Below are 16,764 nucleotides of genomic sequence, written 5' to 3'. Positions count from 1 at the left end.
TGTGAGAAAGTAGTGTGAAGGTGGCCTAAGCCAGGAGAAGAGATCTCATAAAACTGACCCTGTCAGATGCTGATTTGGTACATCTAGCATTTAGAACTGTGAGAAAATTAATTTCTGTTGTTTTAGCCATGCAGTCTTTGGACTTTTGTTATAACAGCCCAAGCAGACAACCTTATAAGATAAGCAGTGGCTATCTTATATTTATATTTTGAGGCTAGTTAACTATTTAGAATCTCCTTCCTGTGGTGGCAATTATTACTAGGTTTAGCCAAATCAGCACTGCTCAGTCAGAATTGGTTTATTACCATCCTCCACCCTGTAGAAAGGAAGGGGAAGTAGAGGTTAGTGGCTTTACTGTGTAGCTTTCCTACTCTGATCTCTGTTCTGGATCAGAAAAGGGGAAATAAAAAGATGCAAGCATGTTTCCAAGCCCCCACACCAACCACTATGACTTAGAGGGGTGGTAAATAGGTGTATACTAATAGTATTCAATGTGCTATATATTTTTATCTTAAAGAAAGATTTAAAATATCAGTTCAAACAACTATTTTAGTTTCATGTATGTGATACAGGCCAAATGGGCTATTTTTCAGTTAAGGATCAACATAAATAATGTTGTTTTTCTTCATTGTCAAAAATAACCTGTCTTAAGATAAACAAGAATCCTACAGTAACAACCAAAACTTGTAATTTTGCTCCCCCACAATAGTTGGACTGATATGACCCCAAAATATAGCTGATCCTGAAATACAGCTGAACCCATACATACCAGGTCAGGGCAACTGGCTGACAGTCTGGAGTTGTACTTAGAGGAAGTTATCAGTGAAAAAGTACCATGGATGCTGCCCATTGGTGAGCATTTATCATCAGTTTTATGAAGCAGTCACATAACTGAGACAGTAAGGAAAACTCTCATAAGAAAAATATTTATTTAAGATGGGCTTTGTATTAAATGTTTGGTATTTTACATATTTACTACATATATAAAGTATATAGTCATTTTATTTTTAACATGATTTTTGATATTTATATTTGAAATATTCCCAGTAATGGAATATGGGCAGATTTTCAACTGTAGTCAAGAATCAATAAGGTCATAAGATGAGGGTTACTAATAACCAGAATCTCAGTTGCGCTGACCTTCTAAGCAGGTAATAAAATAATTTCTGGCATGTCTAGAAGAGCCTTCTTCCCCCTCTTAAATTCTATTCTAGAGATTTAGTCATTTGATGTGAAGCTTTGTCTCCTAACAAAAATGACAACTTGAGATCTTACAAGGTATTTTTATTTAGTATTAAAGGGTTGTGGACCCAACAATTACATGTGTAGGGTTTTTTTTCCCCACCACTACTAAGCAGTTCTAACACACCATTGTCTTACAATTCAACTCAGTTCAGGTACCATCCCTCAGAGACAGTATCAGATTCCACAAGTTAAGAGCTCAGCCCCACCCCTCCAACTTCAGAGGCGGGTCACAAGCCTAGGTTATCACCTTTCTGACCAAAGGGCTATCAGTTAGTTTCCAGGGACCCCCTAATCAGGTTTGATTTATTTGCTAGAGTGACTCACATAACTCAGAGAAACATTTTACTTAGTAGATTATCAGTTTAATGCAGTACTGTAACTCAGGAAGAGTCCGGTGGAAGCAAAGCATAGGGCACAGTATAGGGAAGAGGTGCAGAGTTTCCATGCTTTCTCCTGGCATGCCAGTCACTCAGCACTTCCATGGCATCCACCAACCTTCTCATAATCCTCTCCCTTTGGATGTATGGTGGATTCATTAGGAAGCATAACTGATTAAGTCATTGGCCATTGGTGCTTGAACTCAATCCCCAGCCCAGCTTTCCTACCTGGAGGTGGAGGGTAGGAGTGGGATTGAAAGTTCCAACCAACCTTCTAATCACAGGAGTGGCTTCAGGGGCAACTAGCCCCTATCCTTAGATGGGGGTCCAAAAGTCACCTCATTAACATAATGAAAAGCACCTTTACCACTGTCATCACTGAGGCAACTCCAATGGTTTTGGGGGTTCTGTTCCAGAAATGGGGTTGAGGGCCAAATAGATATTTCTTAGTATAAATCACAATATCACAAGTATAATGTGTTAATCAGATCTCTCTTGAAGGGAGTTTGGATAAGGCAGAGATGCCTGTCACCTTCAGCAGCAGTGCAACGTGGACGAAGTACTATCCAAAGGGAAAGCAAGGATAAAACATCTGTCTTAATTTCAGACTACTCTTATCCTAACATATATTCATAGATATTTTTCCAATAGCTTCTCAATTTCGAATCTGTCATTTCAATTACAGGAACACATTTGTTTTATAGTATATTTTCCTCAAGCTTTTCTCATACAGTGCATTAACAACTCACTCTACTTAGGCATAAACAATGATCAGCTTTTCCCCTCTTCAGTGAGATAACTATAAAACTCAAGATAAACCATGTCAGTATTCTCTCACTTAAAATCTACTCTGGAAATCTAAATCTATACTTTTGATGATAAAACATTTTGAAATAAAAGAAATTTAAAACAGTTCATGTAAAAACCACACCTTCTGTAGTTAATTTGTCTGTCACTGTCCAGGTCCCAGGTAGCAGAATATGCTAAATGTTGTAGCAACAAGCACTAGAAGCTACAGTGGAACACTAGGGAATCTAGGACCCCAGAATGTCAGATGGTTTGACATTGTACTAATTTGCATTAAAGTGAAAGCAGCATTCATAAGAGATAGGTACGAGAAAATTTTAAGAAAAAATGTCTCTTGAGATTTTCAGCTTCTCCCTTCATTGTGTTGTTTGCAACCTTTGTACAAAGAGTGTTTGAAGAGTTCACCATTATTTTCTGAACAGTCAGAATAATGTAAGATATTTCCCAAAGTGCATAAAATAATTCCATAAGTTTGACATTGTAATTTGATATACATTATCCATTATATATGCATTGTAATTGTAAATGGCATGAATGAATGAAAAAATGTATTCCTACTTTTCCCTTATCACCTGCTGTTTAAAATAACTAAGTCACAACAAATGTAGATGAGGATTCCTACCTGAAGATCTGAAGAGACAGAACTGCCTCGGTCGGCATCACTTTGCATAACTGGAAGTGAGCATTTCTCCTCATCTGATGACATTCTGCACAAATACTATAAAAAAAGTAGAAGCTAACTTTAGTTTTTTTCCTCAATATTTGAGCTAAATAAAATGTTTTATACATATATATAACAGCATCCTAACCTGTAAACAATACTCATGTGATATGTTAAAAATCATTCAACATAGGCAAAAACACTGGGCAAGAAAAAAGAATTAAAGACTCAACTCCCAACATTAGTGGGTTTATAATATAGTTAAGGAGATGAGACAAAAAACATGAAAGGTTAAAGAGAAATGGAGGCTCAGAAAAACAGGCCGTGGGGGCCTGCTGAGAACAACAGATTGTGATGACTGCTCTTCAACACTGTGACAACCGGGGTGCTGTGCACTTTCCTGTGAGATACTGAAGCAAGAGAATGAATAATTTGTGCAAATTCCCTGCTTGGGAAATTTCTCTTTTGGGAATATTATTTTAAGAAAAGCAAGCCTATTTGGAACAACAGATTCTTATACATGCATAGAAAAATTGTTGAAAGTGTTAACCAGAAAAATAAAAGTACTTTCAGTAATAAATAAGTAATTTAAATGACAAGTAGTGACTATTCCAACTATCTGAACACAAGTCATAGTAAGACATTGGTGAGGAATTGAGATGAAGAAGCCATTGTCCTCAAGGGCTTTACGATCTGTAGGGAGTGCCAGACATGTACATAATATGAACTGATGAAAAAAGTGCTGTTAGACCCTGAAACAACAGAGGTACCAAGTAGAGGGGTAGGAGTAGCCTTTTGCATGGGGTGGGTTTACAAGGGTGTGAATGGAACTAGAGAAAGTTTTAATTGAGAACATGAACAAGGTGTTGAGACTGAAAGATGGAGAAAAGACACTGAACATGCTAGGCAGCAGAGCAGCATAAGCGAAGACACAGAGGCATGGACATGCATGCCAGGAACATAGGGAGTTTGTAAGTCTCGCACAAAGGGTGCAAAATTAGGCTTCCTTAAACAGGCAAGGTAAGGAACAGCTAGATCAAGAATACATCACATTAAGGTTTGGTCTTTATTAGATAAGTTTTTTAAATGTTTTAAACAAGTGATAACCTGATCAGGCTTGTCTTTTAGATAAACCATCCAGCTTTCAGGATGGATTATAAATGTGGGCTACTGAAGAGTGATCCACTGAGAGTCAACTGCTGTTGTCTAAGAGGTCAGTTGTTCCCTGGGCATTAATCGAGGAGATAAACAAGGACCTGACTATAGGAGGCAGCAATGGTAGGTGGAGGGTATGACTATGAGACAGCTGTGTTAAAGCAGAGGAAATGAGAGACCATGCTCAACAACTGGTTACAGGATCAAAGGGGGGAACTGGCGGTGGCTTCCAGATTCTGGCTGGGGTAACGAGATTGATGACAGCACCACTCACCAAGGTGAGGGATGTGGGAAGTTGAACAGGTTGGGAGGAAGGACAATGACTTCAATATCAGCTGTACTGGATGTGAGGGTGCTGTGAGGCACTGAAGTGAAGCTGCAGGCATGCAGTGTATGGCACACACACTGTGCTGTGCACCACTCTGAGGACTGCCTTTCCCAATGGCTACAATGTGAATGGTGCCTCCTGGAGGTATGTGGGTTGGTGACCCAGTTTGAGGCATCATCAACATAATGGCAAACACTCCCAGAGAGGTATAGGATCAGCTCACCTACAAAAAGGAGTGTGAGGAAGAGTTCTTATTCTGGGGTCCATACACCCAAATTATATGCAATATTTGTAGTATAAATACAAATTTATTTTCTAGGAAGAGGATCCTTAGCTTCCAGTATGTGTTCAGAGGGGACTATAACCCTAATAACGTTAAGGCCCACTACAGTAGTGGGAACCGGGTTAAATCCAGAGCCACTAATACTTAAAGGAGAAAAGAAGAGCCAGCAAGAAGACTGAAAAGGACGTTAGAGTGGTACAACTAGCAGAAAGAAGAGCATCACAAAAGTTTGAAGAAGGGACTAGTCAGTCAGATGCCAAAGTAAGATGAGAACTGGACAGAGTGTCTGAATATAGCAATCAGGAAGTTGCTGTGACATTTGCCTGAGCAGTTTCGATGGTAAGTGAAACAGGACTCCATCACAGGAGGCTGAAAAATAAATGAGAGAAGAAGAACTTGAAGTAGAAAGGGCAGACACAGGGAAAAGTGCAATATTAGAATGGAAATGTAGGTCGGGGGTAGATTATGGAAAGGAAACTTCAACTTTATTCATTGAGTATTACTGTATTACTGCATATACACAAGATAAGTAAACTAAATCTCAGCCTGACTGTCTTCAGTTAAGCCAATTAGGGAGGATAAGATAAGACCATACATCTGCAGCAAGGGGCTGCTGCACGGACTTCAAATCCACCACTGTGGTAACTTGGCCCATTTCTATTTCCATTCATTTCTTCTTTTAGGATGTGTTTGCAGCCTGGATAAGTAGTAAGAGGTGGAGTGCGTTGGTGATATTTATTCACAAAGCAAACGAGCTGCAAAGTATGATCAGATCTCAAAAAGGGTTTCTGAATATTGATACTGCAGGTACAACTACTGTCCTTTTGGAAAATATAAGTGTTCCACTTGCCTTGATGCCAACCAGGTATGTCAGTTTTTTTGAAACTACAACAGTCGCATTTTTCTTCCTGTTTCTAGGTTCAGAAACAAAGAAGAAAAATGAAGTTTTGCTTTATTGGGTGGCGGATGTACATCCGTTCACTGTATTTTAAGTATTCTCTAACCCAAGATATCAGAAACCGCGAGATAAAAAGTTCTGAGTGCTTCTCTATTGCCAGAGAAACCAATGTACATCTTGGTAGTTACCTGGCTGACAGGAAAAGAGGTGTCCGGGAATCAAAATGCAACCCCCACGAGGCAGAGGAAGGGTGAATTAACTGCGAGTTAGCAGCGGGGTGACGTCCCGCGCCCTCCACCGACCCCAGCGGCAGCCGGGAGAGAGGGGTGCCAGCCCCCCCGCCCCCTGCGTCGGGGTCTGGAAGCAAAGCGGAAAAGCAGTGGCGAGTAAGCAAAGGGCTAGAAGTTCTCTTCGATCACCCTCCTACCCACCGGGTGTGTAAACAAACTCATACTTTAAGACAGTAAAGCATCAGACATGGTTACTTTTCCCCCTACATTTTAAATGACCGGAGCCTGGGCAACACTAACCGCTGTACCTCAGACACCCCTCACTCCTGCCCTGGGTTCCCGGACGCCTCGGAGAGTAAACCGTCCGGACCCGCAGGCAGCTGAACAGCCCACCTCTCGGGTAAGACGCCCCCAGGCCCGTAGTGTACAGCCCCGTAGGCGGAAATCCAAGCTTACGCTACCCACCGTCTCGGATCTCCACAAACCCGCATTCCTCCCTCCGCGTCCTCCGGCCCTGTCGCCGCTAAAAGCAGTACCGCAGCTCCTTGGCAGCAACCTGACAGTTTCAAACTGCAGCTATGAATTAAGGACGGCCCTGTGCATTGGCCCGAGCTTCAGCAACCTGCCGTGTGATTGGTCCGAGAGCCAGGGGCGGGGCTTTGGACCGGCGGCGGGGGTGGGGGCCGGAAGTAGATTACTTACAGGAAGCCCCGCCTCCTGCTCCGGCGGCTCTCGGGGCGGGGTCTCCAGGAGCCCCGCCTAGTGCTCGGAGCGGAGTGCGTGCATGCTCAGTTCCATTCTGCTACCGCAGACTACGAGACGGCTCTAGGATCAGATTGGTTACAGGTTGCAGAGCAGCGCTGACGTTAGCCAGGGAGGTACGCTGTTGTCTTGGATAATGCCCGTAGCCTGTGCATGTGGTACTCATGCCTAAGAATCATCTGCGTCCACGGTGCCCTGCAACAGAATCACCTGGAGGTGCCTTTTATAAATACAGATTCCTTGACACCCGCCCCTGCTGATTGCTTCAGTTTGGGGCAGAGCCAGAAAGTATGAATTTTTAGCAAGCTGGCCCGCGATTCTGCAGGGGTCTGCGAACAACGCTTTAATAAACCGCTGGAATAGGTTTTACTAATTACCTCAGACGTGTCAGACTGCAGGTCAGGCCCTTCTGGCGAAGTGAATATCAGCCTTAAAATATAAGTATGTCCTCACCTTGGATAATGCTATTCACATAAAATGGTTGTAGAGAGACGGAATGAGTTAGTATGTTTAAAATACGCATCATGTATCAGCAAAAATAATAGGCTTTCAACTTGTATTGTCAACAGATAATAGTTAAAAGTATACTTTAGGATCCAGATGGCAAAGGGAGTGTTCCAATCTGGCAGCAAGTCATAAGCTCTGGGTGTTTACAGGCTCCCTTTGTTACCTAGAGAACGAAGCATACGTTTCTTTTTCTGTAGATAGAAATGGCATAACCTGGGTATCATCTACGTACCTGTTGGCAGAACCAGACTTCTACTTAAAACAACAATGAAGTAAGGAGAGTGCCTGTCCCCCTCTCTATCCCCACTCCCACCCTCACCCATTTCCATGGTTATTATAAAGGACAAATTCCTATTATTAGATACAAATTCATACCTGGTTCAAATATCTTTTTTCACTGAAATGGCATGTGATGACCCTATACACTGTACTTGTTACTGATTCACTATCCCTGTGCCCTCTTGCCACTTGGCTCCATGTTTCTCTTCTCTGTCCTCTCCCTTTTAGGGGGCAGATTTTCATAGAAAACCATTGGGTAAGCGATCTCCATTCTTCTGTGAAGCTGCAGAGAGAAAGAGAGCAAACCTGGTCGAGATGTTATGAATTTTGAACTGACTCTTTTCCCAAGGTTCCTACAGAGTAATGGAGAAAGAGACACAGAGAAAATAAAATACCCACAAATTCATAATAATTACATCACCAGCTTTGAACCTTTCATAATCATTTATTTTTCAACAGATATTTATCTAACATTCATCACATGCAAAACATTTTGTTGGGCTCAGAATAGAGTGGTGAACAAAATAAACAGTCTGCCCTCATGGAACTTAGAGTTTGATAGGAAAAAAACAGATACTAAACTACAACGAAAACCCACACAAATGAATAAGTAATTATGAATTACATTTGAAGTGAGAGGATATTAGGAAATCTTGTATGAGAAAGTACATTTAAGCTGGGACGTCAAGGATGAACAGGTAAAGAACTTATTTCATCTAATAAATCCACAGAATACTTACTATGTCCTGGACACTGTCCTCATTAGCTTATTTAATTCTCAGATTATCACTGATGTAGGTGCTCTTTCCATCCTCATTTTACTGATGTGAAAACTAAAGCTCAAAAGGTTATGTGGCTTGCCTAGGATCACACAACTAATAAGAGCAGAATTGGTATTCAAACTGAGGCAGTCTGGGCTCCAGAGTCTATGTTCTTATCATTCAATATGTCCTGTTGGGAAGAGCATAGCTATTATAGATTCGATAGTGTCCTCTGAAAAAGATATGTTCAAGTCCTAATCCCAAGTACCTGTGAATGTGACCTTGTTTGGAAATTGGGTCTTTGCCCCATCAATGTAATCAAGTTAAAATGAGGTCATGCATGCATATATTATATTATTGAATGAATTGAAATATCAGTCTAACTGTATACATTCACTGTATACATACACCTGTATATGTGTCTCTCATTTCAGAATTTGTGGGAGGGTAGGTGAAAGGAGATTGGGATTCCCAGATAATAGGCCCCATCATGTTGCCTACTACTTGGGGTCTACCTTAAATCTGATATTAATCTCCATTATATACCCACCACCCCATCTATCCCTTAGGTGTCCTAGGTCCCACAGCCTGCACATAGATCACCTGAATGGTTTTCTCAAACACAGATTTCTGGGTTTTATCCTCAGAATTTCTGATTATGTAGGCTTGAGGTAGGGCCCTAAATCTTAACATTTCAAACAAGTTCCCAGGGAAAGGTGATACTCTGGTCCTGGGGCTACACTTTGCCCTTGGTTGGTCTGTCTCCCCCGAGTCACAAGCAGCATTGTGTCAGGATCTGAGCTTCAGCTTTCTCCATGCTGCCACAATCAGGCAGCATTATGGTGAGGCCTTGGACACTCCAAGCTTCCTTTCTGGTGCTCTGGAGGTTGCAGTTCATTTCCTTCCTGCATCCCAAAGGTACTTTTCTGGACTACATACTGTGGAGCCCTGTGCTGACAGTGGTCCACCTTGGAAATCTCCCCCCTCACCTAGATTCCTGTCTCCTTTTCAGTTGCTAGCAGCATATCCACACCTTGGCAAGTCCACCCTGCCAAAGCTCTGCTTTTCACCTCTGCTTCTAACTAGCTCCACGACCTAATTCATCCTATTTGAGGTGGGTGTGTCATCCTGAAAGCCAATTTGTGTCTCATCCAGTAGCTGTTAGCAAACGTCTGTTCCCCATGTCAAAACTGCTGTAACTGAAGCTTTGAAGTGGCTTCTGGGGACCCAGTCCTGCAGCTTTGGCTTCTAGATCTGAACGTTCAGATTCTTCTCATGTATGTTCTCATTGATGCTGTGGTTCTTGTTCACGGAGTCAAAGAATGAACTTCACAAACACTCAAGGTAGGAGAGCAACGAAGAAGCTTTTACTTAGAGAGAACGTGAGAGGACAGAGCTCCTGGCTCAGGCCAGGAGGGGACAAGAGAGCCCTGGGGTGGTGCGTTGTCTAGGGGTTTTATAGGCAGTCCAGCGACAAAGAGCTAGGGATGTATACCTGCTAAGTGGTCCCAAAATGTTTATCTTTGAAGAGACATTAAGTTTCTAATTAGTCTTCCTGGTTATTTATAAGACTTTTACTGCTATAATTTCCTCCCAGGATAGCAGCTTCCTAGTCTGGGAGTAAATCACTCAAGACTACCTGCTTTGCTCCCAAGGTGGGCTGAGTTGTTGTCTGTTTGTTAAGAAACTTACTTTTTAACTAATTGGGTTTTAAGATGCAATCTTATTTTCAAGATGGAATCCTTCCTGTTTTTACTAGTGTTTTGGGCTTGCTTGCTACATTGCCCAGGTTGCAAATCATTTGTTTAGGGCTGGAGGAAGAAAAGCAGCACCTGGGTAAAGTCAGAAAAACAAGCTGGGCCCCCCAGCAGGCTAAAGTACATCCCACAATGGATTATTTTGCTTTGTTTTTTCCAGAGGCCCTCACCCTATCTGTCTAAGCCATGGTCCCTGTCTCATCATCACTCAGGTACTGAGCTTTCTCCCAGGGAAATGGCTTCTCAAAATGGCAGTTTCATGTCCACAGCAGCCTTGGAGTAAAGCCAAGTTTTCCATAATATTTTTTTCATTTGGTCCTCACCATTTCATTACAAAGCCTTCCTCTTGAACTGGTTTCTGTGAATCATAGGGCTAGCTCACATACAATCACAGAGTACCCTCTCAGGGACCATAAAGTGCTTTCCATTTCTTTCCTTTCTCACTCGGGATTTTCCCCATCCCCTGCTGCTGAGACTTCAGAGACCCCTAGAGTCCCTGCTGGTGCCTGTCAAGGTGTCTCCACCTCCTGCACCCACCAAAGGTGGTTCTTCACTCAATCTCCTGCCAAAGTACCTACAGCTGGCAGACCTGCTACATCAATGGGGAAGCCACCCCACGTCGAAGATGCTGAATGTCTTGGCATCTGTTGCTGGCAAAGACCCTAGTGTTCTGCCCTATTGATGCAGGCACTGGTGGTGGCACTAATGTGATAAAGATTTCATGGCCTCAACAGGTTGTGTACTAAAGTGGGAATGGTCCTTTCATGTCTTTTGTCTTATGTGTTTTAACTGGGTTCCCAAGTAGTGCTTCTGGGTATTGCCAGTGACTAGGAGAAAATCTAGTGAAGGAGCTTTTGGCAGAGATGGCAAGCTGCCTACCAGAATTCCATTATGTAGAATTGATAAGGAAAATCTTCAACACAGCCGTCCAGGTCAGCAAACCTCTTTTTTTCCTCTGGTTGGCAAAGCCCTCCCAGCTCCCTCTTCCCCTCCTCCAGGCTCCTCTTTTGTCCTGTGCATGCCAAAATACCACATATAAAAATAATATAAATTGCTCCCCTTGCTTGTTCTCAGGGCTTAGACCTTGGGAGATTACTCCCCTCTGAGTCCTCCAGTGTAAAATAAAACCTCAACACTCCAAGACCTCCGAGTGCCGCTGGGTTCTTCCATCAGTGATCCATCCAGTCCAGGTTTTTCAGTATTTTCCATAACAGAATTAGTGCTAAGAATTAGCTGCTGAGGCATTTAAAAAAAGTTTCTGAGCCTCCTCCCGATTTGTGCATTTAGTGGAGTTACAGAACTAGTTCACCACAATGCAAACAGAGCTGATGGGTATCATTTTCAGACCAGGAATTTAAGAAGCAGGTGTGTCACATTTATATTTTTTCTTTTCCTTTCAGCTGGTTCTGAGACCTCAGGAAATGACAGAATATAGGATGGAAGGAACCAGGACATCCACCTTGGACTGCTCTGTAAGCAAAAAATATATTTCCAGTACACTTCAAAATGATAAAGATGGTAAATTGTATGCGAAGTATAGTTCACTGCAATTTAAAAAATACATTTCTAGTGTGACAAATCACTAAAAATTTGAGGTTTATTTGTGCAGCAGCTAACATTACCCTAATTAATTCTCATCTCCCTATATCTGTTCTCATTTAAGACCCCATTTCCCAGTACCCTGGGACAAGTCACACGCAGAGTGCAAGAGAAGCAACACTCGAAAGTACTTTTGTCTTCCACATTGGCCATCTGTCCCTGGCAAGTCTCTCTGTGCCTGGACTCCCTTCACACTGCTTTAAAGACCTTTATAGAAACAGACTCTTACTATTACAGATGAGTAGTTAAGCTCACAGGGACAGGTGTTCTGGGTTTGAATCTTATCTCTGCCTTTTACTAGCTGTGTGACCTTGGGCAAGTGACTTGACCTATGTGTGTCTCAATTATTTTAATGCAAAATGAGGCAATAACATTGCTTACCTCCATAGATTCCTGTAAGGATTCCATGAGTCAAATATACAGAGAACACATCACTGTTACATAAGTTTTAACTCTGTTACTCTTGATAATGTACCTCACAGCTCCTCCAGCCATATCCACACATGCATTAATCTTGGGTAAATAATTTAAGTTTTAGCTGATCTTCTTTCTATAAAATAGTAAAATGCCATATTAATAAACAGATATTATTTCCACTCTAAGAGAAAGGGCATATGCTTACACTTTGGGGTGCTCAACCAAAAAAGTACTTGGGTTATGTCTCAAGCAGTGTGCCAGGTTATTTCACATATATTTTGCCATTAGGAGTTGCAAAATTATGCATAAATAAACCTGGGACCAGAAATACATTCACAATAAAAACTTAGTTCAATAATATACAGGATGTCATTGCAACAATAATTATAGTGATTACATATTATAATATTGCAATGTATATTGATCTTTTAAGTATAAGAATTATTTTTTAGAATGTTATGTGTCCTTTAGAATTTTTTTTTGGTATCATCTATCTACAATTACATGAGCAACATTATAGTTACTAGACAACCCCCATCATCAAGTCCCCACCACATACCCCATTACCATCACTGTCCATCAGTGTAGTAAGATGCTATAGAATCACTACTTGTCTTCTCTGTGTTATACAGCCCTCCCCATGCTCCATTACCTACATTATGTCTGCTAATCATAATGCCCCTTTACCCCCCTTATCCCTCCCTTCTCACGCATCCTCCCCAGTCCCTTTCCCTTTGGAAACTGTTAGTCAATTCTTGGGTTCTGTGAGTCTGCTGCTGTTTTGTTCCTTCAGTTTCTTTCTTTGTTCTTATACTCCACATATGAGTGAAATCATTTGATACTTGTCTTTTTCTGCCTGGCTTATTTCACTGAGCATAATACCCTCTAGCTCCATCCATGTTATTGCAAATGGTAGGATTTGTTTCTTTCTTATAGCTGAATAATATTCCATTGTGTATATGTACCACATCTTCTTTATCCATTCATCTACTGATGGACACTTAGGTTGCTTCCATTTCTTGGCTATTGTAAATAGTGCTGCAATAAACATAGGGGTACATATGTATTTTTCAAAGTGGGCAGCTGCATTCTTAGGGTAAATTCCTAGGAGTGGGATTCCTGGGCCAAATGGTATTTTAATTTTTAGTTTTTTGAGGAACCTCCATACTGCTTTCCACAATGGTTGAACTATTTTACATTCCCACCAGCAGTATAGGAAGGTTCCCCTTTCTCCACATCCCCGCCAACATTTGTTGTTGTTTGTCTTTTGGGCGGTGGCCATCCTTACTGGCATGAGGTGATACCTTGTGGTTTTTATTTTCATTTTTCTGATGATTAGTGATGTGGAGCATCTTTTCATGTGCCTATTGGCCATCTGAATTTCTTCTTTTGGAGAGCTGTCTGTTCAGCACCTCTGCCCATTTTTTTATTGAATTATTTGCTTTTTGTTTGTTGAGGTGTGTAAGTTCTTTGCATATTTTGGATGGCAGTCCTTTATCAGATATGTCATTTATGAATATATTCTCCCATACTGTAGGATGTCTTTTTGGTCTGTTGATGGTGTCCTTTCCTGTACAGAAACTTTTCAGCTTGATATAGTCTCACTTGTTCATTTTTGCTTTTGTTTCCCTTGCCTTTGGAGATATGTTCATGAAGAAAGTGCTCATGATTATGTCCAAGAGGTTTTTTGCCTGTTTTTTTCTGAAACTTTTATGGTTTCATGACTTACATTCAGGTCTTTGATCCCTTTTGAATTTACTTTTGTATATGGGGACAGACAATGATCCAGTTTCATTCTCTTACATGTAGCTGTCCAGTTTTGCCAATGGCAGCTGTTGAAGAGGCTGTCATTTCCCCATTGTATATCCATGGCTCCTTTATTGTATATTAATTGACCATATATGTTTGGGTTAATATCTGGACTCTCTATTCTGTTCCACTGGTCTGTGATTATGTTCTTGTGCTAGTACCAAATTGTCTTGATTACTGTGGCTTTGTAGTAGAGCTTGAAGTTAGGAAGCGAGATCCCCACTACTTTATTCTTCTTTCTCAGGATTGCTTTGGCTATTCGGGGTCTTTTGTGGTTCCATATGAATTTTAGAACCATTTGCTCTACTTTGTTGAAGAATGCTGTTGGTATTTTGATAGGGATTGCATTGAATCTGTAGATTGCTTTAGGCAGGATGGCCATTTTTACAATATTAATTCTTCCTAGCCAAGAGTATGGGATGAGTTTCCATTTGTTAGTGTCCTCTTTAATTTCTCTTAGAGTGTCCTGTAGTTTTCAGGGTATAGGTCTTTCACTTCTTTGGTTAGGTTTATTTCAAACCAAGGTATTTTATTCTTTTTGATGCAATTGTGAATGGAATTGTTTTCCTGATCTCTCTTTCTGTTAGCTCATCCTTAGTGTATAGGAAAGCAACAGATTTCTGTGTATTAATTTTGTATCCTGCAACTTTGCTGAATTCAGATATTTGTTCTAGTAGTTTTGGAGTAGAGTCTTTAGGGTTTTTATGTACAATATCATGTCATCTGCAAATAGTGAGAGTTTGACTTCTTCTTTACCAATCTGGATGCCTAGTATTTGTTTGTGTTGTCTGATTGCCATGGCTAGGACCTCCAGTACTATGTTGAATAACAGTGGGGAGAGTGGGCATCCCCATCTTGTTCCCGATCCTAGGGGTAAAGCTTTCAGCTTCTTGCTGTTAAGTATTATGTTGGCTGTGGGTTTGTCATATGTGGCTTTTATTATGTTGAGATACTTGCCCTCTATACCCATTTTGTTGAGAGTTTTTATTATGAATGGATGTTGAATTTTGTCAAATGCTTCAGCATCTATGGAGATGATCATGTGGTTTTTGTCCTTCTTTATGTTGGTGTGGTGGATAATGTTGATTCTCAAATGTTGTACCATCCTTACATCCCTGAGATAATCCCACTTGATCATGGTATATGATCCTCTTGATGTATTTTTGAATTCTGTTTGCTAATATTTTGTTGGGTATTTTTACATCTATGGTCATCAGGGATACTGGTCTGTAATTTTCTTTTTTTGCAGATTCTTTACCTGGTTTTGTTGTTAGAGTGATGCTGGCTTCATAGAATGAGTTTGGAAGTATTCCCTTCTCTTCTATTTTTTGGAAAACTTTAAGGAGAATGGATATTATGTCTTTTCTATATTACTGGTAAAATTCAGCCATGAATGCATCTGGCCTGGGGGTTTTGCTCTTGGGTAGTTTTTGATTACCAATTCATTTTGTTGCTGGTAATTGGTCTGTTTAGATTTTCTGTTTCTTCCTTGGTCAGTCTTGGAAGGTTGTATTTTTCTAGAAAGTTGTCCATTTCTTCTAGGTTATGCAGCTTGTTAGCATATAGATTTTCATAGTATTCTTTAATAATTCTTTTTATTTCTGTGTTGTCTGTCATGATTTTTCTTTCTAATTTCTGACTGTTTATGTGTGTGTAGATTCTCTTTTTCTCTTATTAAGCTGGCTAGGGGTTTATCTATTTTGTTTTTTTTTCTCGAAGAACCAGCTCTTGGTTTCATTGATTTTTTTCTATTATTTTATTCTTCTCAATTTTATTTATTTCTTCTCTGATCTTTGTTATGTCCCTCCTTCTGCTGACTTTGGGCCTCATTTGTCCTTATTTTTCCGGTTTTGGTAATTGTGACTTTAGACTATTCATTTGGGATTGTTCTTCCTTCTTTAAATAGACCTGGATTGCTGTATACTTTCCTCTTAGAACTGCCCTCTCTGCATCCCACAGAAGTTGGACCTTTGTGCTGTTGTCATTTGTCTCCATATATGCTTGATCTCTGTTTTCATTTGGTCATTGATCCATTGATTATTTAGGAGCATGTTGTTAAGCCACCATGTGTTTGTGAGCCTTTTTTTTTTGTACAATTTATTTCTAGTTTTATACCTTTGTGATCTGAGAAGTTGGTTGGTAGAATTTCAATCTTTTTGAATTTACTGAGGCTCTTTTTGTGGCCTAGTATGTGGTCTATTCTGGAAAATGTTCCATGTGCTCTTGAGAAGAATGTGTATCCTGCTGCTTTTGGGTGTAGAGTTCTGTAGATGTCTGTTAGGTCCATCTGTTCTAGTGTGTTGTTCAGTGCCTCTGTGTCCTTACTTATTTTCTGTCTGGTAGATCTGTCCTTTGGGTTGAGTGGTGTGTTGAAGTCTCTTAGAATAAATGCATTGCATTGTAATTCTGTTAGTATTTGTTTCACATATGTTGGTGCTCCTGTGTTGGGTGCATACATATTTTTAATGGTTATATACTTTTGCTGGACTGCCCCCTTTATCATTATATAAGTCCTTCTTTATCTCTTGTTACTTTCTTTGTTTTGGAGTCTATTTTGTCTTATATAAGTACTGCAACATCTGCTTTTTTCTCCCTATTGTTTGCATGAAATATCTTTTTCCATCCCTTCACTTTTAGTCTGTGTATATCTTTGGATTTGAGGTGAGTCTCTTGTAAGCAGCATATAGATGGGTCTTGCCTTTTTATCCATTCTTTTGCTCCATGTCTTTTGATTGGTGTATTCAGTCCATTTACATTTAGGGTGATTATCGATAGATATGTATTTATTGCCATTGCAGGCTGTGAATTCGTGTTTACCAAAGGTTCAAGGGTAGTGTCTTTACTATCTAACCGTCTAATGTAACTCTTTTTTTAAGCTATTATAAATGA

General features: G+C 40.5%; 1 protein-coding gene and 1 long non-coding RNA gene across 7 annotated transcripts in view; one reads left to right on the top strand and one right to left on the bottom strand.

Moving 5' to 3' along the window:
• The window catches only part of POC5 (POC5 centriolar protein), a 34,701-nt gene extending 28,113 nt beyond the window's left edge, over positions 1 to 6,588 (bottom strand). For 3 of the 4 annotated variants that reach the window (XR_012130529.1, XM_017676194.3, XM_017676196.3), the window contains exons 1-2: positions 6,450 to 6,588; positions 3,052 to 3,147 (exon numbers count right to left, since the gene is read on the bottom strand). Coding sequence is in view for 3 of the 4 variants with exons in the window: in XM_017676194.3 (XP_017531683.2) it covers positions 3,052 to 3,135 (84 nt within the window). In the remaining variant the exon portion in view is untranslated. Of the gene's footprint in view, positions 1 to 3,051; positions 3,148 to 5,942; positions 6,112 to 6,449 lie in introns of all 4 variants that reach the window. The other variant, XM_073234975.1, reaches the window with a different exon arrangement.
• A 152-nt stretch (positions 6,589 to 6,740) lies between these two features.
• LOC118968692 (uncharacterized) overlaps positions 6,741 to 16,764 on the top strand; it is a 114,048-nt gene continuing 104,024 nt past the window's right edge. For all 3 annotated transcript variants that reach the window (XR_012130523.1, XR_012130521.1, XR_012130522.1), the window contains exons 1-3: positions 6,741 to 6,862; positions 7,451 to 7,525; positions 11,451 to 11,522. This is a non-coding gene — a long non-coding RNA (uncharacterized lncRNA). The remainder of the gene's footprint in view (positions 6,863 to 7,450; positions 7,526 to 11,450; positions 11,523 to 16,764) is intronic.

This window comes from Manis javanica, chromosome 1 (genome assembly GCF_040802235.1).
Source record: "Manis javanica isolate MJ-LG chromosome 1, MJ_LKY, whole genome shotgun sequence".
NCBI classification, from domain to species: domain Eukaryota; kingdom Metazoa; phylum Chordata; class Mammalia; order Pholidota; family Manidae; genus Manis; species Manis javanica.
This window is presented reverse-complemented; position numbering and strand designations above follow the sequence as displayed.